Source organism: Parasteatoda tepidariorum, chromosome 1, assembly GCF_982258835.1.
Source record: "Parasteatoda tepidariorum strain Cologne lab strain chromosome 1, Ptep-v5.0, whole genome shotgun sequence".
In the NCBI taxonomy this organism is placed as follows: Eukaryota; Metazoa; Arthropoda; class Arachnida; order Araneae; family Theridiidae; genus Parasteatoda; species Parasteatoda tepidariorum.
Window position 1 is genome coordinate 72,614,229 of NC_141755.1, and position 26,056 is coordinate 72,640,284.

At 27.9% G+C, this 26,056-nt stretch overlaps 1 protein-coding gene across 1 annotated transcript; it reads right to left on the bottom strand.

The window, feature by feature from the left end:
• Window positions 1–1,423: 1,423 nt before the first annotated feature.
• On the bottom strand, window positions 1,424–26,035 carry LOC107447446 (rho GTPase-activating protein 39). The gene is made up of 16 exons (XM_087166547.1): window positions 25,883–26,035; window positions 24,383–24,484; window positions 23,526–23,664; window positions 22,486–22,569; window positions 21,888–21,974; window positions 19,811–19,938; window positions 15,766–16,781; window positions 14,137–14,373; window positions 13,028–13,191; window positions 12,823–12,942; window positions 11,981–12,207; window positions 9,507–9,636; window positions 7,949–8,062; window positions 6,707–6,864; window positions 4,912–5,170; window positions 1,424–1,686 (listed from the first exon to the last, which is right to left on the bottom strand). Exons 1-16 carry the CDS (start codon window positions 25,897–25,899, stop codon window positions 1,492–1,494), a joined length of 3,177 nt encoding a protein of 1,058 aa, XP_087022673.1. The 5' UTR covers window positions 25,900–26,035; the 3' UTR covers window positions 1,424–1,491.
• Between the last annotated feature and the right edge of the window lie 21 nt (window positions 26,036–26,056).

Here is a 26,056-nt window from a genome sequence, read left to right on the forward strand (position 1 = left end):
TAAATTTTAGTTCGGAAAATATTATTTTCTCTTAATCACTAAGCGACACATTTTTTAATTGTTTTCTTTTAAGAAGCTATAAGAATTAAAAAAGGAAAAAAAAACTTACCAGCGATTAAGAAATTAATTATTTCATAGCTTTTTTTTCAGCTGGTATGGAAAAAAACTATAGAAAATTATAAGAGCAATTATATAAACATTTCGCAAGACAAAGGTGACATTAGTTTTCTTTGAACTTCTAGCTCCAGAAGGCATAATCTAGATTTATTTATTAAAGCCTCGTTTACACATCATAATCAAGATTTATATAGTATAATCAGGATTATCAATATAATAAATAGAATATGATATTTATTAAATTTATATGGTATTCATAGAGGGAATAATCACAAATCATACGGTAGAGTCTCATTTATAGGTTTATTGTTTGCAAATATGTAATATGATTGTTTGTTCAATGCAAACAATATAATAAATATTTATTATCATATTCAAATAATAAAACTAAATATTTAACTTTACAGGAATTTATTTGAAAGTTCACTAAGAATTTTTTGTAACAAAGCTGTTTTTACGCATTTTCAGAATTCAAGTTTTAACTATAAAAACACATGACATGAATTTAAGTTTTGCAAATAAAAATATGCCTTTACTATCATTAATATAAAGTTACAGAAACTAAAAAGCTTTTCACTTATTAGTTAAATGAAATAAATTTCTTTAAAACTGTGATAAATATGCTTTCTTATTTATTGAATTGAATAAAACCCTTTTAGGTATACAGTTAACAAGCGCAAAAAATAGGAGCATCGTAACAAAATTAATTCAGTTTTTGATTAAGAAAGCATTTTAATGAACGTTTTCTTTATTTTTAATAGTTGAAATACCCATAAATGATGCTCTACTGTTTTTATTTTAATTTTATTGATAAAATGTATCTATTTGTCTCTAACCCGATATTTGTCTATAGCCCCCCTATGACAAGTTTATCGGCTCTCGACTCCACCTCAATAGTTTGGCATTCTTGTATTTATATGAACTGCTTGTGGAAGCACCAACATCAATAAAGTAAATTTTCCCACATTAGGCTTGTCAGTGAAAAACATTGAAATAGTAATTACTTGTCCTTGAGTCGAACGGCGAAGTATTATAAAAACTCCTTTTCAACCAAACCTTTACATTCAAAACCTTTTAAAGAAAAGTAACTTTATCACAATTTTTTATAAAATATATCTTAAACTTGCATTACCTTTTACTATCATGTATATACTATTGATTCACAAACCAATAAAATAGCACCTTCACTAGATATATATGTATATATATATGTTTGTTGATAAAATCATCTTTTTCAATCAGATAGCAACTATTTTTTTTTCTTCATTTCACAACAAGAAATTAAGGTTTTGATAACAGTTTTAAATGTTTTGGAAAGTTCATTTTATTGCAGGTTTTAACAGTGACAACAGTTTTCTTTTCTTTTCTTTCTTTTTACATAATGCCTTCCATGTAGCTCGTGTTTAAGTGTTGTATCAGCGTTTGGATAAACGCCATTTCTTTTCGGGTGTTTTCGAAAATAACAGAGGGGTCTTCAGATGTGCAGCGCAGGCAGTTTGGGGCCATAACCATAGCCAAATTTTTTGAATCCATTTTTGTGATGGCACAATTCTCTTCTGCAGCAAAAACCTAAAAATTTAATAAAATATTAACTATTTTATTTTCAAAAGGAATATCTGCTCAAACATAAAATTAAATACCTAGAACTATTATTTCTTAATTGCATGAGACAAACAACTTCTAGAGATAATATCTATATATATAAAAATATCTTGTCACAGTTTTAGTGGTTAAACTCTTTCTAAACGGCTCGACCGATTTTGATGAAATTTTATATGTATATTCACTAGGTCTAAGAATAGGTTTATAATTAATTTTTTTTAATTTTTTGGACAGATTTAACGTATATTTTAAATATATCTTTATTTACTCATATTTCAATCCAAACTAGACATAGAAATATGATAAATCAAAAACAATATTAACGCACGTTGCAACAAGTCATATTAAACTCTAACACTTATGCTCGCCCTTAAAAGAACATCAAATATATTTGCAAGTATGTGAATAAAGGCAGTGATATGGTAGTATTTCGAGTTGAAAATACCATTGTGACTGCTCTTCCAGTGAATAACAACGATGAAGTAAAGCTGCACCAAATTGGCCGGTACATCACCTCCAATGAAGCTACTATGGCCACAGTGCTGAAACACTGTAAAATTATCATCTGGGATGAATGCAGTATGGCACACAAACATTCGCTTGAGGTGTTGAACAGGACATTGAAAGATATAATAAACAATGACAAATTATTTGGAGGCAGTTCAGGTGATTTCAGACAAACACTTCCCGTAATTCTGCATTCAACGTACGCTGATGAGATCAATGCTTGCTTGAAATCATCTCCACTGTGGAGTAATGTTGAAAATGTTCAACTAAAAGTAAATATGCGTGTCCAAATGCTTCAAGAACCATCTGCTGAAACGTTCTCAAAATAATTGTTAGATATCGGTGATGAAAAAGTTACTAAGGATGAGACTGGATGCATAAAATTACCGGACGATTTTTGCACAATCATTGATTTACAAGAGGCTCTCTTTAACCTAATATTTCCTGATGTACACATACCGATGTTCACTGGCAGAAAGGGCGATTTTAGCAGCAAAAAATGTGGACGTCAACGAGTTGAATCTGAAGATACAACAGTTATTGTCAGGTAACTTGGTGACATATAAATGCGTTGATACAGTTTGCGATCCTATTGAAGCTGCAAATTTTCCAACAGAGTTTTTAAACTCATTGTATTTACCAGGCATACCACCGCATAATTGAGAACGCAAATTTGGATCTCCCGTTATTTTGCTTCGTAATTTGAACCCACCACAGCTGTGCAACTGCATGCGATTAGTCGTTAAAGAATTAATGAACAACGTTATCGAAGTCATTATTTTAAATGACAAATTCCGGGGTGAAAGTATATTACTTCCACGAATCCCTGTTATACCCACACATGTGCCAATTCCATTAAAACGCAATCAGATCCCCATTAGATTGGCATTTGCATTGACAAAGCCAAACAATGTCTGTTTGTGTCTTAGATTTGAGCACACCACGTTTTTCACACAGACAATTATACATGGCATGCTCTCGAGTGGGCAAACCATCCAGTTTATTTGCGTTAGCTAAAGATGGAATGACAAAAAATATTGTACACTCCATTGCACTAAGAGATTAATATTGTTGACTAATATTTTCAGAATTCGTTGTATATATAATTTACAAAAAAAGTTACAATAAATTTAAAAAAAAAAATTTTTGGTGTGTTGTTTCACATTCTGTCATCGTTCACAGCGCTCCATGCCTCTTCCACTCTATATACCACAATTACAATAAATAAGATATATTTTCATACTCTAGAAATAATTCATATGGCGAAGTCTGAATAATCTGAATAGTCTGAAATAATTCATACCCTAGAAATAATTTTGTGGCCCGCAAACTAAAATATATTAGTTGTCATTTTTTGTGGACAATTTTCGCAAAAAATCTATATGGGTTTAAAATACTTTTCTTTCGTTAAAAAATCCTAATTTCTTCGTTTCTGTGAAATTTAACATACCAACGGTGCAAAAAAAAATTTTTTTCTAGGGTTTCGCATCCAAGAAAATATTTATTCAAATACAAAATTAATCCTGTGTGTTGCTTAAAAATCTACTTCTTATTTTAATTTGTAATTTAGTATGTTTGTTTTGTACAATTTGATAAAAATCTGACAGTAATATTTAATGTTCCTTCAAACATAAAAGAGTCCTATAGAAAATTTTGATAAAGTTACGGCCCATCATTTGACTGGTGTTTTAATTGCGGCCCCCGGCCTCATGTAAGTTGGATACCCCTGGTCTATACCATGCATATTTATTTAATTGGTAAAAAATTTGCTATTTTGTGTATTGGTTACGCCCCTTTGTTTATGTTTCCTTTTACAATTGACAATGAAGGAATTATTGGTCATATTAATTAATAATTATTATCAATATAATCTAAATAAATCTTGTTCCAGGAATCTCAGTAGGTTCTCATAAGACTGACTTTATATAAAGTGATTTTATTCAAAAAATAATATTTGTTAAAAAATGCAATTCACATTATTAAATTTATTAATGTCAATTCTCTCAAAATGAGTGTTTAGGCATCTTTACAAACTTTAAGATGTTAAGGTGAAATAAATTTTTACTTTATTTTCCGAAAATTCTATCATAATGTATGTAAGAAAACTGTTAATACTTTTTAGACAGGAATGATATTTATATTTGAAAGCAACATTTTATAGGATAAAATTAATTTGCTCGCCAATGACAAGCAAGAGAGTGGAAATTTCATAATTGTTTTTGGATTCTTAATTTTAATGGTTACATAATTTATAATGAACTTTAAGAAACTATACTATTGTATACAATGCTTTCACCAATTGTTTCATCAAATTCAATAAACAAGAAATCGATCCTTTAGTATTGATTAACCATGAGATTTTTTACTGCTATCAATAAATACAAACACAAAAATATGCCATTCTGTAACTAATAACATCTCGTCAAAAAAAATCATCTCTACTTCGCTTGAAAAGTTTCAACAAAACTCCTTTTTTAAATGTTTTTTGGTATAATTAAAAAAAATTGATAATATAAAATAAATATGTACATTCAATTTACAAAAAATACTTTAGGATTTAAAAATGTGAGGTAGAATTCAAACGTAGACAATTACTTTCATTAAACTCATATTTCAATTAGTATTTACTTTTTAAGAAAATTATAATAAAGTTGAAAATTATATAGCATTAGAAACAATACTCACTTGCAAAAAGCGTATTAAATATGAAAACACCAGCCTATTTAACTCAGGTAGATTTTTCACGATTTGAACAGCAGCATCTGGATCATTGCAGTAAGTGATACATTCTTCGTAATATTCTGCAGGAATCAGGGGTTCAAATAGTTCTCTGTACCACTGTTTCAACAAAGATGCTGGAACATGTGGATCGTCACACTCGATTAATTCCCACTGGTCAATCTTCATTTTCATGGAATTGATTTCATCAATATCACCAGGTACTCTATGAGAGGAATTTTTTTTACATAATCATAAAAATGCAACATCAAAAAACCAAAATATTCTCAAAAATAATTACAGGAATTAGTAATTTAAGAAAAATAGAGTGCAATTAAAATCAGTGACACAAAGTATGAATAATATTTTTGCATTTTCATGCTCGCGTAAAAAAACAAAACAATGTGTAACATGAAATAATGCTTCTAAATACAGAAAAGATATTTTTTGACATACAAAATGTATATAATTCAAATTTCACATAATAAATAGAAGAATTAAAAAAAATTTAAAGTTTGTTAATGTTTAAATGTTACTTAAAAATAAATTCATTTGAAAATAAATTCATTTTTTCAGAAAGAGCTAAACTTAATTGAAGTTTAACATACAAAAATGTTTAATTCATAAAGTATGTATATTGAGAAAATGTCAAGTAATTTAAGTAATACATTGAAATATATAAATATAAATCTAGAATTATATGGCAAAATTCTGAAAAAAAATTTACAATGTTCAACATAAAAATATGCACCAAATATGATATTTCTTTTAAATTTGTCTCTAGGAAAGGCTGTATTAAATTCTACACAAATTTCATGAAGAAAAACTTTAAATTACATAACTTTTGAAAAGACAATTTAAAGTTTGTAAACCTTTTTTTGAATATTTCAGAATGCAAACGTTAAGAGCAAAATGAAAACTTAATGTAGTAGCTTACATATTTATATATCAGTAAAAAATAGTTATAGAAAAAAGATTGTTTTCGCAAAAAATTGTGACAGTAATGAAAATTCATTAAATTCCTAATCCTTCAAAACCACATTCTATTTGGATATTGCAAATATATTTTTGAATCATGAAGTATACAAATAATTAAAAAGACATAATTCTAACATTGCATAAGAAAAATGTTCCATGATAAATTTCATATAATGGTTTTTAAATGTGTTAGTACTAAATGGGGGAGTTAAGATATTGCATAACAAAATATTTGTCAACCTGTAGTTAAATTCATATATAAGCACAATTTCTTTTGTCATTTTAAACCTTTTTTGAAAAAAAAAGAAAGAAAAACTAAGAAACTAATTTTGTGATTTTTATTATTTCAACCTGTTTTTCAATAGTTAATAATAATGCATTTCTTTTCCATTTCCATAATGCACTTATTAAACGGAATGAAATGTGGTAATATCATTCAATGTAGAAAAATAGCATTAAAAATTGTTTTTAAAAGGTCACGAACCATGGGATAAACAGAATAGTGCATGGAGTTTACCCACACATTGCACATTAAATTTGTCTAAAATACACTAATTTTCAGCAAGTCATGGGTTTGAAACAGTGCATATCTCAACTCAAACTGAAGTCCAAGATGTCTTCGCTAAAAAATGCAAGTATCTACACGTATCTTTCCTATTAGCTCAAAAATAGAAAATACAATAGGGCAACCACTTTCTTGTATTTGATAATTGAAAAGAAAGAATTTGCTTTCAATTGATAGATGATACAGGATCAAATAATTTAAATTTTGAATATTAGGTACCTGAATATTCCTTCAGTATGGGCACCATCTAATTGAAGTACGGCTTCAGACAAGGTAGTCTGAACCCATGGGAGAGAGTAATTTGGGAATCTTTTCTTTTGCAAATCCATCACTTCATCAAGGCTGTTACCAAACATTGAGGGGCGAAATATTTGCACCTGAAAGTAAATATTTTATTGTAAAACAAACGAAAATATTAATTACAATGCACAACTCTGAATCATGGTGGTTTAGGACTGTGTGTCCCAAACTTATGACTTTTGTGTACCCCTTTTAAATTCTTCGTAACGCTGTGTACCACTGATAAAAAAAATGAATGTATTTTTAACAATAAAAAAATTGCACAAAAGTTAAAAATCACAACTGGCTGTTGACACCACTAAATATTAACTCTGCAAAAAATATCCAATTAGAAAAATACGTAATCGTAAACTTTCATGGCTAGCTTGTTTTTTATTAAGTTTTTTTTTAAATTTTCGTTTGTTGCAAGATATTTCGCATGAGAACGCGCACCCCCTCTAAACTGTTCCTGTATCACACTTTGGGAAACACTGGCTTAGGGGATAGAGCGCTCTCCTTCCAATCAAGTGAACTGCGTTCGAATCCCAGCAATGGCTGGTTGATTCAATTTCTGCATCCTGCTTGCACTGACCACAATGCTGATGTAAAATGTCTTCATGGGCTAGACTAACAGTGGGAGGTTTTCCTCTCCATATAATGCAAATGCGGGTTAGTTTCATGAAAAAGTCTTCCACGAAGGCAAAATTTCTCCAAATACATGATCAAAATACAAAATTGAGTAAATACAAAAGTGAGAACAGAGAATAGAATTCTTTATTAAGAAATAGAATTCTAATTTTCCAAAAAATTTTATACAGGCCTTATCACATATACTTATTACTAATAAAAAAAAAGTATCGCCTATTACATAGCATTTTTAATACATTTTTATTTTGAAGTGCATAGTTAGACATAGCTAAGATATAAAAAGTCTTATAAGAACTGAGTGTAAGCATTAAAAAAATTCTTATGAATATAATTACTAGTAAGTAAAAAATAAGTGTTTGAAAGAAATAAAATTGATCAAACTTTTACTTTCTTTCAATGGAATGGATACATTTGATAGTTAATGAAATTAGATAAAATGTAAGCAATACACATTTCAATCAAAATATTCTAATAAATTATTAAATCAACTTTAAGAATCTTATTGAAAATAGTTAACAAAATATGATGTCCTACTCTAGACTGTTCTATTTCCTCAACAGTAGGTTTTCTTGAACTCCTGGCAGCTCCCTTGTGGGATATTTGCTCTAATCTTTTACCACATACTAGTGCATAGTGGCTAATTTTTAACTGCAAATAAAAAAAAAAACATATGTAAATATAATTTTGTGTAAAGATAAAGAAAATAAAATTTACACTGATATCAGTTTATACTATTAAAATTTCACTTTTCAAATTCACAGAACATTTCAATTCAAAATTAGTTCTTTAATTAATAATCAAGTAAATTATTGAAAAATGATAAAAATTTTTTTTAATAACTTGTAACAATGAAAAGAATTACAAAATGTTAATATTTTAAGACCCTTCTGTAAATTGAAAAATTATACTCATGTTTAATCAAAATGCCAAATGAAAATTAAAGCAGTTAACCATAACATAATTACTATATTTATTATATTAAGCATTGTTAATTTTAATTTTGAATTCTTTTTACCTAGTGTATCCATGCCGTTTTTTTAGAATCAACCATTTTATATAATCAAATGTGATCAGAATGAATGCGATTTTACTAAGTGGCAGGCATTGTAAACAGATCAAAACTTTTATTAAATAAATTGTACCTTTGGAGTATTGAGTATCCTACTTACTATGTAAATAAAGTAGATAAAGGTGCTTTCTCTTTATAATTATTAGAAAAGTGTAAGAAATGACTTAAAAAATAAAATGATTTCATTTATTGTTGAAAATTATTTTACTATTTACAATAATAATCAATTTAAATTTCTAATTCAGTTGATGTATATTTGAAATGTAATTTTTCCTTAAAGGGTGATTAATCATGCCTGGGGTTATTACTCCTTGCTCTCTCTTTTCCCAAAAGTGGAAGGGATAATTCCCAAATGTGTAAAATTATAAAAACTCTATTTTTGTAAGTTAAAAACCAAATAACGTTGAAAATGTATTCTATGTGTTTTTTAACAATGAAGAAGCATTATTGTTTGTTAAAAATCTAATTTTAACAGCATTATTTGTAATTTACATTCTAAAATCAAGTGAATTTTAGGTTTAAAGATTTTAAAAGAGTCTAACATGTTAAGAAATTATGCAAAAAATTATATTAATGTATAATAAATGTTTAAAAAAAATTAAGAATTTTTAAAATAAAACAATTTTGCTGAGCATGTAGTGAGCAAAAGTTAGAATATAATTTTAATAAAAAGTATTCAACATAATAATTAAGAAAAAAAAATCGGATATTTTATGTTGAGAATTAAAATATTTTTACTGTTTTTTTTGTAGTTTATAGGTTACTTATATATTCTTTGGTATAAGTTATCAGTTGGCGACAATGATCACACCGAGCAATACATACCGAGCATAAATTCTAATAAAATAACATTAAAATAATCAAAAAAATTTTTTTCATTCTAAGCAATTTAAAATTAATGGGAATTTCCAGGCAAGCCTATGGGGAAAAAGACAAAAATACTAACATTTTTATTTATATATTTATATATTACGATAATTTAACAATACTTCTTTTTTTTTTAAAAAAAAAGAAGCAGCTTACATCTGGAGGATCTAAACTGCTGCTCTGATGCTTTTTAATATATCCTTCTAGATAAGGTTGAAACTTCATTGATGGTGGAAAGAAAGTCAAGCATACAGCCATCAGTTCCCAGCCCAAAACAAGACTTTCTCTGCAGGAAAAGTAAAACACTTAATTTTTGTTATGGTTATCATTAAAAATTGTTGTACATCACAAAATTTAAAAAAGGATAATAAAATTTGTAATCCTTACAATCTTAGTGAAACTTCATTGATGCTAGTTTACATTTTTAACAATATTTAATAATGTTATTTGGTATCAAATGATTAAAAAGATCTAAAAAGCTTGTAGCAAATATATTTTAATGATATTTCAAACAAATAGAGAGTGATTTTCTGAAATTGAAGATAATTTAAGAATTAAATGATTTAAAAATTCAAATGGTTTGTAAAACAAAATTTTTCAAACTTACAGAGTTATAATTCTTTTATTGTAACTTAGTATCATAATCTTCCCAGACTTATTATTATAACAAGTTGATATAAAATATGATATTTATTGTTATATGCATGGAAATATTGTGACCCCTCTTATTTTTTCTCTTTAAGTCTGAGGACACAAATTTATTAGCTTCATACGTAGAGAAAAATAGGGGAGTCTCCTAGTTGAAATAGTATCTCCTGATTATGATACGAATAAGAAATTATAGCAGCACTATTAACAGTTAAAGTACAATAAGTTTAAAGATTCAAATAATAATAAGGAAAAAAAATAATTAGATGCTCCATTTGTTAGATTGTCATAATACTTGCTAAGAAATTACATTTCAATACTTAACTTTTGATACAAAATAATAATGATACAAATATTTAATTAATAATTTGATAAAATCTTTGAACTTAATTTGTACATCTACCTATATTCAATATTACTTAATATTTCAATATATTACTTAAAATTTCATTCCTTACTTAATTCAACTTAATTTTACAAATTAAAAGGGATTTAATGAGATAATGCAGACAAACATTTTATTATTTTATGCAATATGTTGCTCAAAAGGAGTTAAAGTTTCAGGTAAAATTGCTTAAAAATATAAATGAAGAAAATAATATAATTAACAACAAAATAATAATAAAATAAATAAAAACCTGGTAAAAATTCATGTCAGAAGCAGATAAAATTATAGGAATTCATATTCTTCAAAAATTTTCCCCTTAAGTAATCAAAGCACTGATAAATAATATTAGAAAGGGATGAACAGCACCAGTTTTATGTTTCTCAAATCTAAAGGGAGAGGAATAATAAATAAACTTTTAAAAAAAACAATAATTAAATAATAAAGACAAATAAATAAAATAAAGTATGAAAAATAAATAACAAGTTAACTTGGGAGTAATTTCTTTTGCATCAATTTAATTCACTGAATGTCAGTGGGATATAAAATTGTCTAATATTTAATAATTAAGACACTAAACAGAAAGAAAAAATTAATTTGATCAAACCCAAGAACAAAATGTTTAAATAAATGCACACAAGAAAAGAATTTTGAGAAAAAAAAAATATCAAAAATCTCTAGAAGAAGAAGTAGAATTACTTTAAGTTATGGTAAATGAGAATTGATAAATATTATGATATGTACTATATCTATAAATGCCATAGATTTTAAAAATTTTATAAAATGATTGCACAAGTTGAAAAGGATGGGGAAGAATTAAAAGTCATATTTTGGGCCATCTACAAGAAAAGTATATTAAAACTAAGTTATCACATGGAAAAGACAGAACAAAAATACATAATTAAGTATAAAAATAAAATAATTCATCATGGATAGAATTAAATTACAAATTGTTTATCTATTCTTTGCTTCTATGTATTTTTAATTATTTTTCTACTGTTTTGTACACCAAGCTTAGAAAAACAATATCAAATGAAAGGTATTAAATGGTTGAACATTTTATTATTAATAAAGATAAATGTTAGTACTGTTCAAAAGTATTTACAGTGCATTAAGAATCAATAAAATACATAAGGTATGCTTCTATTCTGACAAAACCTTTAATAAAATTGTAACAAAAAAAGTATGATAAATATATAATAAAATATTTTGAACAATATATTTCAAAAGGACATTTTAGATAAGAATTAAATTTTATATGAGGAGTAATTGGTACTGTTTTTCTCACTTTGAAGTAGTAAACGATAGAAAATTAATAAATAAAAATGTAAAACAAAAAATGAAATAAATAAATGATTGTTACGTTAATTTTATACTTCTATAATAGTAGGTAAATAAGTTTCAAATATATCTCATAATTCTCCAAATTTTGTTATACAGCCGGATCATGGAAGAACCGCAAAGAAAATTATAAACTCTCAGAAAATTAGTGGTTGACTGTACCAATATATGTTTTAAACATGATGAACAATGCAGAAATTAGCAACACTGATAAATAATTATAAAACAAAGAAATAAATTAATACAAAATTAAGACCTTTTAGGATTTTCTGTTGTTTGCCTACAAATCTGAATATAAAGTTCATCTCTCAAAGCAGGTTTGCTCCATCCTCTCGTAGCAATATCCAGAACCACAGCTTCATAAGTTTGACCAGATTTGGTTTTGTGATCCAACATATATGTCTGGATTTGTTTGAAAATTTCACATGCATCACGTTTCAGAGACTTGTCAGTAGTGGTTATCATAGGTTTTCTAATAGGATCCTAAACAATAATTTAAAAAATTTTTGCAAATTTTTTTTAAAATCAAGTTTAAATTAAGTTAACAAATCTACATGCGTAACAAATTAAACACAATTTTTAATCTCAGACAACAGGTCAATTTTATTAACAGTTTTAAAAGTTAGGTGATAACTTTAGACAAGCTTGAATAAATGAGTGATTAATTTTTGTCTAATTTGGATTTTTAGTACCAAGAGATGACGTTACAGTACCATCTGACTTTTGCTTTTGAATTTAAATAATTATACGGTAGGATAATAATTATAATAATATTTAAAAAACATTTTCTTTAAAAAAATATTTAGAATTTTTTCTTCTTTTTAAATATTGTAATGTTTGGATTCAGTGGAAAATATCATATTCCTAATGACATTCAAATCTAAGAACAAAATGTACATAAGACAGAGGGCCTATCTTGAAAAAAAAGCTACTACAGCCCTTTAAAATAATACATTCTAAATGATACTTCAAATTTTAAATTTAGGTGAAAAATTCGAGCATCTTGACCAAGATCTTAAAGAGAAAACTTTCTGGGAAAAAATCCTTTTAAAACATAACATTGATAATCACAATTTCAATTTAAAGGGTAAAGTTTACCTTAGACCAAGAAAGCATATCTTGAAGAGAGAATTTTTTACGAAAAATCCCTTTTGTATGTCGATTTAAATTATCTTCCGCATATTTCTGTATATCACCTTTAGTGGAGCATTCTCCTTCCTGTAACAAAAACCACACAAATAAATATGACATTGTAACAAACAAATCAAGAAATATTTATTTAAAAAATCATAACAGTTATTACCTCTGATTCTTCAACATCATTGTATTCGACCAACTCGTCTGATTTGTCCCCATATGAATCATAATAGGAAGGTAAACATGGTTGTTGATTTGAATCATGAACAGAATAAATAGACGAAGAAGAGATAAGGTCTTCTGCTTCTCTTTCTTTTGGATAATTAGGCCCTGGATAGAAAAATAAAAAATATATTTAAAAAGATTAAATATTTAACAATAATAAAGCACTAAAGATAATAAATTCATTCTAAAAAAGAGTCACAGCAGCTCTGGAATTTTGAGTGTTCGCATCTAAACGAGTTAATACAAGTTTGAATCCAAGCCGTTCATGGTTGATTGAAATTCTGCTCCCGGCTTGCACCGACCTCAAAACGTAAAATATCCTCCATGGTAGACAGATCATGGGTTAGAGTCCCCTTGCTGTCAGGCTAACAATGGAAGGTTTTTGTGGTTTTACTTTCTATGTAAAGCAAATAAAGTTTAGTTCCATCAAAAAAAGTTCTTCACAAAGGCTAGTTTGCCCCTATTCTCAACCCATTCCCTTATCTTCTGTGTTGGGTTTAAAATTACAAGGCTACGGAGTTGAACATTAGTAGTCATAAATTCATAAAACTGGGTCGGCTGTTCAACAACAGTTATAAAATAAAATAAAGGTTAGTTCCATCAAAAAAAGGTTTCCACAAAGGCTAGTTAGCCCCAATTCTTGATCCAGGAGTTCCCTGTTTTCTGGGTTGGGTTCAAAATTACAAGGTTATGGAGTTGAACATTTATAGTTGAAAACTCAGAATTGAGTTTTTCAACACTGGTTGTAAAATAAAATCAACCCCCCCCCAAAAAAAAAGCGTACAGTAGAGAGTTTTTATGGATCACTTTGTTATGACATAACTAAGCTTTCAATAAAAAAAAATCTTAAATGACTAATATTTTCCAATGAAGCCCCATTTTTTTATTGCAACAATCATAAGAATGTAACAGAGATTATTTGCATTTTATGATTTACTCATGTCTCGCTTGCAGGTCATTATCCCAGATGCACACTGTACAATTACTGAAATTACACAACTATACTATCAAACCATAATAATATTTACTTAAAAAAGTCAAGAAACTAACCAGAAACTTGAGCATTTGATTTGCTTTTAGGATAAGATGATGGATGAAGTATGGGAGAATAGTAGTGTTCACTATCATCTACAAATATGTAATTATCAAGGTATTCTAAGGATGAAGAATCATGACGGCTCATTCCTTCATCATCAGCAAAATGATCATCGTCGTCTCTTTGCCCATCTGAATCATCATCACTTTGGGAAAATGAATCTTTGTCATCACCAAAATCAGTTAGATTTCCTAGAAAAAACAGAAGTCTGTGATAATTCTAGAAGATTTATGAAGTTATAAACGATTATTTAAAAAAAATGAAGACCCCAGATGCTACAGGATTTGTGACTTTCATTTGTATTGAAGATTTTAATAAACTTTTAAAAAATTTTATGAAAAAAATTGATTAGATCAGATTCTAATTAAGAGAACAAATTAACATTTAACTTTTCTTAAATTCACATTACGTTTGAATAGTTAAAAAAGTAAAATATATACACATGCAGGCAGTTAACTAATCTCAGGCACCTTGTTACCAAAAAAACAGTCGAAGTGGTTCGAATTTTTTTTAATATTTTAACTTTTTTTTTTGTGTGTGTGAAGCAATATATTGAATAGTTTGAAATAAAATAAAAATAATAAAAAATTTTCAAAAGCATAATGTATAATTGTATTTCTTAGCCAGTGTATTTACCAGTGCTTGTATACTATACTTCTGGCCTACATTTATTTTTAGAAAATATTTATAATTCATAATATACTGTCCCCTAGAAATTTTGTAGACTCTTATACACATACCTGTCACCCTCAATAACTTTCAATGCAATGATTATATTTCTCTGTACTAAGTTTTAATCTTAATGGTTCCCAAGACAGACTTTAAATGAGATAATAAAAATTTAAATGGACTTATAAATTAAGTTAAAAAATCAGACACAAAAAAAATTTAATGGCGCTTACTAATCATAATTTTTTTTATTTTAACAGAGTTTTAAGCCTCAAAATATAGGGAGTAGCTGTAATGCAAAAAATATAGTTCAAATGAAAAAAAAAGATCAAAATTTATTAGTGAAAAAAAATTTTTTTATAACTTTTTAATTAAGGACAAATTTTGTTTGTTTTATGTACAAGGTATGCAAATAGTTTAAATAAACGTACCTAAAACTCCAATGAATGCTGTTCAATAGTTACACAGCAGCAAATTTTCAAAAAAAGTTTTATTTTTAAATTTTTATTTCTTGGGTACTAATCAGCCAACTTTGTACAGTTTGGACTAAGTGATTTAAAATCAATTAATTAATATGAAATAAAAAATTTTATACCTAACATGGCAAAGTAGCTTTTTATCATTTTATTATTTTTTTTACTTAGATTTATTTATTCAAATAAAAAATAAAAAATTTGATTTGCATAAATAATTCCTGAGATGAGGAAATATGGAAAAATAAAATTAACATATATTGGTCAAAAACCTTCTCCCATCCTCTTGACTAAATTAATAGTGATCATATTTTCTGACTAAATTTACTAATTTAGTCACGCGATCATATTTTCTGATTAAAAATTACATGAACAAATATTATTTGCTTAATAACAATGAATATGCTAACTAATTAAAAATCAAGATTTATTTTAAAATACCTGAGAGTCTAGCTTGCTCCATCAAATATTGTTGCAATGGTGATAAATAATTTTCCCCTTGATAACAACAAGGCATATTAAAATCAGGGGTCGTACACAAAACAGTGTGGTCATTTTGACATGCATAAATATGCTTGCAAGAATTATAATATCTCTGACGAGACAGCATTCCCTCTCCTCTGAAACTTCCACTTTTATACTCAGGAGAAATTTTACACTTCGGCTGAACAGACTGGGGCATGATCAGCTCAGGCACGTACCTTGGCTCTTTCCTTTGCATGTTACGAGTATTGTAAGAATGTAGAGGTAAATCAAGAGAGTGTTGCTGCTGTTTGTAACCCGACATATTATGATCCGTATATTTAGTCAGAGGGACATGGAGATTGCTTTTGCTTCGATTAAAAGACTGCAAATTCTCCAAAGGCATGAGGGGACTTTGAGGACTCGAGGTGCTGCTTTCGGCTTTCCGACAGCTGTTGATATCCGATTTATGAGAGCCTTTAACAAACCACTGTTTTCGACTAGCGAGGGGTGTGCCAACAGCCTCGGGAGGATAAGTAGTGTTGTTCTCAATCATGTAGCTGGCTGTTTGCTTAATTTGATCCAAACCGAATGACAATGAATTTTTGGAAAGCACTTTCCGATAGTGTTGTGGAGTAGACCTTCTTTTTGGTTCATTGCTGTTGCTGAAATTCATGCAACTTTTACCGAGACAAAGTTGCTGAGATGCATGCCGGTGTGTGTTGGGTGCAGCAGAGTCTAAACTGTGCTGTTTAGGAGTACTACGAGGAGGCGCTTGCCAGCACTCGAACGAATGTTGCTTCCACACTGGAATGATGTTCCCAAGCATCGGTCTCTGTATAGTATGCCCAGATCTTGATGCATTGCTGAACTCAAGATTTGGGCACCTATCACTCCACTGTTTTGATTCTTGCCAAGAAATTCTGGGTTGTATGATATTTTGATCTTGAAAATAAGGTGAATCTACACTTTCAGCAGAACAAAATTCCAATTTCCTAGTAAAAGAATAAGAAATGAGTATTATATAGTTCAAATTTTTTTCTAAAAAGACCAACATAAAACTCATACAAAACATGAAATGCACATAATCCCACATCTATGCCTTGTTGAGGATGAACTACACACCGAGAACTGCATTATTATGTAATAAGAGCTTCTAAAATTAATTATTTCACAGTTTTTATCCACAAACAGTTAAATGTTTTAAAACAGGAATTTTTTGTGATTTATAGATTACCGGAAGGTTTTCTATAAACTGTTTCTATAAACTGTTCTATTCACTGTTTCCGGAGACTTCCGGAAACAGTTTCTTATTGTTGTTTCGCTTACATCATTATTCCAAGCACTGGAAAGTAGCCTCATGGCTTTAAGTACATCAACTTTGAAAGAAATATTGTTTTCAAGATCGTTTATCATTTTTCTGACAAGCCTTTTACGATAAGACTGTTTAAAGCACTATATGATACCCTGGTCCATCGGCTGCAACTTTGCTGTTGTGTTTGGCGGGAGAAACTGCAAGTTTACTGCTTTCAAATTAGGTAGATCACTATGCGCTGTGCCTTTATCCATAAAGAGTATCACTTTTCTTTTTTTAGCGAAGAATTTCCGATCCAATTTTCCTACATAGTCTTCAAATAAAAGTGATGTCATCCAAGACTTTTTGTTAGACTTGTAATCCAAAGGATAAGTTTTTACATTCTTGAAACATCGGGGATTTTGGTATTTTCCGATAACAAGTAAGGGCAATTTCTCTGTCCCAGACGCATTTCCTCCAACTAGGACAGTCAAACGTTCCTTGCTCATTTTACCCCCTAGCAGTTTTCATCCTTAAACATCATAGTCTTATTTAGAAGACATTAAAAAAATAAACCCATTTCATCAATATTGAAAACATTATTTTCATTGTATCCTTGAAGTAAATTTGGTAACATTTCATTTAACCACTGTTCACATACTTCAAAAGGGACAGCTTTAGCTTCTACATAAAGAGTGCGAAAGACAATATTGCGTCTGCTCTTGAATTTTTCTAGCCACCCAGCACTAGCGTGAAAATTGTCTATTTTTAACAGTTTAGCAAAATCTATCGCTTTCTCACGTAGCAAAACACCACTTATGGGAATAGCATTTTCTCGATTTCTGTACTGCTGAAACCATTTCAGAAGAGCTGATTCCACCTGGGGAAAGGCACACATCTTCATCCTTTTAGACAGCGGGTTCGTAGATTCATATCATTTAAGGATATTTTCTCTTTCTTTTAATATCGTAGAAAGGGTATTCGGGGGAATTCCATACTTCAACGCTATATCTTTCTTCTTCATGTTTGGATTTCTATCTACATCATTAATGAGATTAATTTTATCTTCCAAGTTGAGAGTTTTTAATTTTCGCTTCGACATCTTTAGAGGTAAACACTTCTTCCACACAATTTCTAACAGCAAATCACAAGCATAAACCTTGTTCAGACCAGAAAAATTTTTATTCTTTCCCCACAGGTGTTATTCCTTTATCTCACACTGAAAACAACTTTATCATTCACAGGTGTTACTAATCCCTTTCTCCCACTCTGACTAAACTTGTTCTGACCAGTTGAGTCTATTGTGTGTGTGTTGCAAAGAAAGGAGCAAGATATCAACTCCTAGGTTTCTTTTTCTTGCTTTAAAAGATCCAGCAATCTTTTTAAAAAAAATCGAGTTAAAGGGAGTAAAATTCGAGTAATCGAGAATAATGAATATGAAATTGAAGATAAAAGGGTCGGGATCTCATAAAAAATTCAAGTTATAGTAATATACGAGTTATTGTACTTCGAGTTATAGCGAATTGACTGTATTTTGTAAGCAGAAATAGTACAAAGTTCATTTTACTAAAGCTCATACTATGTTTAATTTATTATTTTTATCTGAATTCATTTTAACAAGCTTTATTTTGTTCAGCTTGATTTATATGGCTCTTTGCAATAAGCCTTCCCTACTCAAGGCTCATAGTGAAGAGCCTGAAATAAATCCAAATTAGCAAACTGAGATATGAATACGAAATTTTCTAATTAACCTTAAGGTATTTAGGTTCATTGCAATAATAAAATGTCAGGATCTTTACTATGTACAAATACTGGAAATTTTTTCAATTAACCTTTCACATTGAAGAATGACAGCATTGTGTTGCAAAGAGCCAGATTTACCAATGACATATAAATATTTTCAAACTTGAAAACTAATTTAAAATATTGATCAAATTATGGAATACTGCATTTAATTTCATATAATATTTTAAGTTTAATATTTTCTAATTCATAAACCATATTACAGACATATAGGGGTTCTCAAAAGTGTTCATACACTCATAACTTCCAATGAAATAGGGCTCTATTCATTAATTAAAATGAATATTTCGGAATGCTTACGTTTCGGAATGGTTAAGATCTTTAATATATTTTTAATAAAACTGCTTGAAATATTTTGAAAACAAAGCAACAATTTATATCAATTCTGAAATATTCATTTTAATTAATGAATAGAGTAAGTAAAAGGTGACTATGGCACATTAAATCTCTCAGGTTACAAAGTCCTCCATGATCCCATAACAAATCATCACCTGTGGGGGTACTGAATTGGAGATTCATCGTTCCCTGGTACATCAAAATTATGATCTGTGGATCTATGAAAGGATCCGCTCAATAAACGGGTGTGACGTATGGGTGTGGTAGAAGTCGAATTCTTGGCCATAGATAGGCCACTGGAAAACAAGAACAACGCAACCCCTCTTCCTTAATGGCCGACAACAACAACAATGAATAGAGCAATATTTTATTCAAAGTTGTAAGAGCATGAACACTATTGAGAGCCACTTTATATTTAAATTGTTTTTAAACGAGTGATCAAAATTTACACAATGGTATATAGTTTTCTCAAAACATGTTAAAGGTAAAAACTTATAATTTTTTTAATAATGAATAAAAAATGTTGTTGCAATGATTTATCAAATAATTAATCTTGTAAAAGTTAACAAATGATAAAAAAAATTTTGTTACCTGTAACAGTGATAATTAGTACTATCTAAAGAACTGTGACTTTGAGATGGTATACTTGAATCAGTAGGACAGCCAGAATCGTAAGAATATGTTGAGAGTGCATGTTCAGACCGTGACGAAAAACCATGCTGAAATTCAATCAAAAAACAATCAAGAGACATGCTCTTAAAATTTGGTACTTATCAGTTAAATGGGTACCAGACCAAAATCACAACATCAAAATGTTCTCAGAAATTTAAAGTACTTAGTATAATTAAAACTAGCCTCCCATTTTTTTTCTACCTGTCTCATTTTATTTAAGTGAAGTTAATAAAATTCAAATAAAGAATTTGCTGATGCATTACTGATATATTGATGACTTATAGCTGGTTGTCTGTTAGCTTTGTCTGGCAAGCAAATCAACAAATAAGTACCCAAACTTATAATTACACTAGAAAATACGAAAATTCATTGAGATGGCTCTGGGCTGCAGTGCCAAGAAGAAAAATTCCTTACTCACATATTTTAAATAATTATAAAAGATCTTTTTACTGTCGATAAATATGATAATATGAACGAAAAGGAAATTATTAGGTCAATATACTAAATACACGAAAACATAAAATTTGTAAAAAGGATAATTTTTATCCTAAAATGGAAGAAAGAGACTTAAAAAAATTCCTCTGATTAGATAAAAAAAAATAATTAAAAACTAAATTAAGATAATTCACAAAATTAAAATTATTATAAAATACTGATGACACCCGGTGGCTGAGTGGTAGTGCTTTGCGCTCCCGTGCCACAGGTCCTGAGTTTGATCCTCGGGATGGGCAAGGTTGACTCAGCCTTTCATCCCATCAGTGGGTCGTTGAATGATTACCAAGCATGCTTGGGAACTAAACACTGGGGGTTTTGCGTTCAGCTGACCACCTAACCGGAACATCTGCTCCTGCACCCCAGAGCCCAAGGTCAAGAAAACAGAGATGCGCACAGTAGGCCTTGGCCCTCTATGGGCTATCGCGTCACTGAGTTTAGTTTAGTATAAAATACTGATTAATATATTAAAGTGATTCTATTTTTATTTTAGTTAAATGGTTATAAGAACATTTTATTAGGTGAAAGACTACAACTCAAGTAGTGAAATATCTTTCAAATAAATAAACTGTAAAAAATAAAAAAAATATTATGAAAATTCAACAAAAGTATAAGAACATTAATTTGTTTTAATAAACACTTAACTTTAAAAAAAAAAAATCATACCATCTTTTTAATTTTCTTTTTAAAATTGCACAGCATATGAATATTTTTTGTATCATATTCATACAATAGATTTAGGTCTATAGCTTAATAAGTTCACTTTCAACCTGATGTGCTAAAGGAAATATCAGAAGTTACTTTAAAGTTAACCTGATAACTTAACACTGACAGTGGAAATCAAATCTAAACAACATTAGTGATAGGCTAGTTACAAAAAATTAGTTTAGTAACAAAAAAATTAGTAATAGGGGTCTTTATGAAATCCTCTTATTAAAGATAATATGAAAAAGAAATGTTTGTAATTGGGATTAAATGTATATTTTTATAGCACAAGTATCAGAAACAAATATAGAGCAACGAATTCAGAATAACGAAAAGAAAAAAAAAGTGCAAGATGCAAGAGATGAGAAATTTGAAACTTATTTTAAAAATATAAGTTAGTATACAAGGAAAAAGAAAACCTACAGTTGAAAAAGCCTTTCTTTTTCACCTGATGCATGACAATTGCTATTTATACATTTATGTTAATGTTACAAAGATATTTATGAAAATCTTTGAGGAAAATCTAAGATACATAATCAAAGTTTTTTGAAAAAACAGACCTAGGAATTTTGTATAATTAGTAATATCTTCTAAAAGTTATAAACTATCAATTACTTACATAAATAATTTGAATAAAATTCAGAAAAAATTTATAACTGTAAATTGTAACTAACTTAATTTTGGAATTTATTTAATTAAGATCAATATTAATTTTTGGTACATTGAATGGAAAAATTCCAAAATAAAAATATATGACAAAGACTTCAATTCAAAAGTAAGACAAATTATTTGTTATTACTCTTATTTTTTCTTTTCCTGGGCTTGGCATACATGCAGTTTGAGTAGAGGCAGATTTCTGGAACATAGGCTTTTGTATATTTTTGGCCTAGAATGAAAAATAAAATTAGTCTAGAATAATAAAAAAAGAATAAAATAAAAATTAGACAATGCAAAGTGAAACTAAAAATTTGCAAAGATTTTAATATTTATTTTGAAGGAAAAAAAATAGGAATACAACAGTAACTTGATAATTTCAACAAAAATACAGTTTAAATTTACTAAAAGTGTACATTGTGAAAAGGAAAAATAAATAAATAAAGAAGATTAGAATTTTTTGCAATAGATTACAGTTCCCAATTTTCTCCCATAAAAAATGTATCTAATGTGATAGTTTTGGCTACATGCATTTATATCTTACAAAATGTGATGATTTTTATACATTATTCACTTTCAATGGTGTAAAAAAATTACCAATGAACTCTTTGCTTTATTTTTTATAAAAAAGCAAATGAATTTTTAAAGTATTGAAGACAAAAATAAATAAAATATTAAAAGAAAAATATTCAGTAAGAAATTTTTACTTATGAAACATTAAAATAAATCTTCTGTAAACTTACACTTATTTTAGCAGAGGTCTGAGTTGAGGTTGACTCTTTTCTAATTTCTCCATTTTCAGGATCATGTATACTTTGTTTTAATGCCTTTAAAAAAAGGACAATCACAAATTCAAAACAAATTATTTACAATCAATAATTATTACATATAATAATTATAATACTAAGAACAGAATAGGAATACATTGAAGAGATTACAAAGTGAATTACACAGTGAAATCATTTGAACTTTGAACACTTGAGTATGGTTTATATTAGAACATAAAAGGATTAGCTTGTAAAATAAACTATACTTGATAATAAGATTGGATGTTTACACTGACAAATGTTGAAGTTTTACAAAAATTTAAAGTTAATTAAAAATTAAAAATTTAAACCTTCAAAACCATTGAAGTAGATGAAAGTGATTATTTTACTAAAAAAAGAATTCCATTTAAAACTCATGATTGTTTTTAATACAATATGAATGAATAAGTAATCATGGTAATAAAAATTCCCACTTTCTTGCCTTTGTAGAATAAAAGAAGATCATTCTTATCCGATCAAAGCAAATTCAGCATGTTTTGAGAGGGAAAAAATGCCTGTTTTGAAGCATATTGGGCCTCATCTACTTGCTAAATTGTAAGCATAGCTAAGGTTAACTAGTAATTTTGTGAAAAAACGTCTGTCTTGAAAGGTTTGTCTTGTTGTTTGCTACTATAAGATAACCTGGTAAATTGTTAGAATAGCTAACATTAAATGGAACGACTTGGTATAAAAATAATTCCTTTAGAAAAAAGTGAAGCAGCTAGGGTGGGTAGGAACAATTGGAATGATTATCACATTACTGCATGCCGATATTACTGTTATCAACTGGTATTACAAGTCATAAAACATCAAGACAGTTTTGAAACATGAATTACTCAAAAACTTAATGCACACTTCACCCCCCCCCCCAAAAAAAAGAGAATTTAAAAAGACTATTAAAAGCTTACTTCTATTTTAAATAAAATAAGACAAATACAAGCAGAATGTAAAATTAAAAAAAATTTAAATAATAATACCTGCAGTTTCGAAAGAGATAGTACATCACTATTTTGAGGTTTTTGCCAGACAGTTTTCTGGTTAGCAGCGTTATAGTAATAAAAGCGAGATGATTTGGGGTCAAATATTTCCCACCATAGATTGTCATCAGACTTTTTTCTGCAATAGACAGAACGGAAATAAATTAATTTTAAATCAATCACTAAAAATAAAAACAAAGATTAACTCTACCTAAGACATATAAAGGGAAAAAAATCAATTTACAATTATTCATTTACAATATAATTGCACTAAATCCAGCTTCATTTAGTCTTAAATAGAAAATTTATAAAGTTTCTAAAAATTGCACATAAAAAAATTTTAAATAAAAAACCTAAATTTTCATAATATGGAAATAAAACTATAATTTAGACCAAAATCGAAGCAAAATTGCGAAATTAATTATTGAGAAATAAATTCAGACCGAAGAACTCAAAAAATATAAAGCAATTATTAAAATGACATAAAGCAATACTCTTTTGTATACTATCTTAAATTATAATATTAAATTAGACAGAAAACATAAAATTATTAATATATTTATTTAAAAAAAATAAAAAAACGGAGAAGTATAAAGAAATACAAATATATAGAAAATACAAATGAACATAGAGGTAATTCAATAAATAAAATGATAACATAAATTTTAAATAAATCACTAATATGAATTTTAAATAAATAAGTGACAAAAAATTTAAGTATTGTACTAAAAGCTTGTTTAAATAATACAAAACTTGAAATAGACATTAGTTTTCCTTTTTTTCATAACATTTATTACAAAAGTTTAAAACATATCTTTGTAATCTTTGTGTAGTGTAAAAAAGAAATTATTACTTACATTAAAGCCCCAGGAGGTGGACACCAAACACATTCTCCAGTGAACATGTTCACAAATATTTCTTCTTTTGTACATGGTTCTAATATTGTAAACCATTCAATTCTAAAAATATAATAGAAAAAAATATTACAGTTAGGATAGAGCCAAAATGAATTTCTAGTTTTGGAGAATGCAAAATTTTGAACATCAAAATTATCAGCATTAAATTTAAAATTATTTAAGTACTGAATTATTACTAAATTCATAAGTAAATTCGCTCTTAAATTATTAAATATTGAATACATAGATTGTATATAATTTTGCAAAAAAACATTTTCTAACAGATTTTTCATAAATAAATGTAAAATTAAAAAAAAAGCTATTTTTAAAAAAAATAAAATATTACAATTTGAATAATGATAATCTCTCAAAACATTTAAATCTAAAATTAGTAATTATAATGAAATGCATTATCCAATCAACAGCAAATATGTGAATAACTCGACAATATGCTGTGTATAAAGCATATGCGAATGCATTAATCTGTGAAGTGACACACGCAGGAAACTCTTATTTTCCCTGAGTCTTAATTTTACTCTTCATTGTTTTTAAAAGTAAACACAATAATAAAAAAAATATGGTTAAAACAGAAATGAAGAGAAACTTTAACACATAGTATGAAATCAGGTGAATGTTATCGCTCATTAAATAGTAAACTAACTACTTTCAAGCATATAAAACTAGTATTCATTATGCTATAATTGTACACATTCTCTCTTTATTACATAGGTAAGTGTATAGATTTGTTACATGTCTGTGTCACCTTTTATTTTCAAATTAGGTGCAGCAAATGGATGCAATAAAGTATAGATAAATTTGCATTACTCTAATCAAAATTATATTAACTACCTAGATTGGATAACCTGAATTATTTTTCATTATTTATCAACTACATTATCGTTCTCATTTTTGTGTGAATGTGTTCACTCTACAACAGTATTGGTTTTTAAGCAATAATTTTGATATTTCTTCACTTAAAATTATTCGAAAATATCAACCAATTATTAATTTTGCTTTCTCGAAGTTTTTGACTTAATGAAATATTGTATTATTCTAGTTGATGCTATTTCACTTTCCCTACTTTTATCTAATTTCTTGTTTCTTATTTTGTTTAAATAATTATCATTTCCTTAGGGAATGAATTTTTTCATAGCTCTTAAACATAATAAAACAATGGCTAGTATTTATATTATATTATTACAGTTACTTGGAATTGACATAGTATTTTTAATGCCATACATTGATGTAATTTCATTAATAATATAAGAAAGTGAGAAAAGTTATAATCACGTAAGGACAGATTCTAAAAATAAAACAAATAAAAAACCCTGTTAATTTCAAGAGGAATTATATAGTTTAGAGAAAACAATTTAGAATTAATCAGCGAAAATAAGTATATCGTAGATCATTTTAAACCGGTAGAAAAACTTAAGAGTAATGAAAAATTCAGAACAGTAATACTTTTTGGAATCCATCATCCACACAAATATCACTTCATTAAAAGTATGGATTCATTAACATCAAATTATAAATTAAAATAAGTTCATTTCATAAACTGCAAAACAGAGAAACTGAAAGTACGTATTCATATTTATTAATTTAACAGTTGCCACCTCTGATCTATTTAAAAAAATA

Bases quoted from the DNA above. Each gene is read 5' to 3' on its own strand.
- LOC107447446 (XM_087166547.1), bottom strand. The intron at 23,665-24,382 runs GTAAGTAATAAT...TGTCTATTGCAG, and splicing joins CCACCTCCTGGGGCTTTAAT to AAAAAAGTCTGATGACAATC. The intron at 21,975-22,485 runs GTAAGTTTACAG...TTTTCATTCTAG, and splicing joins AGACCTCTGCTAAAATAAGT to GCCAAAAATATACAAAAGCC.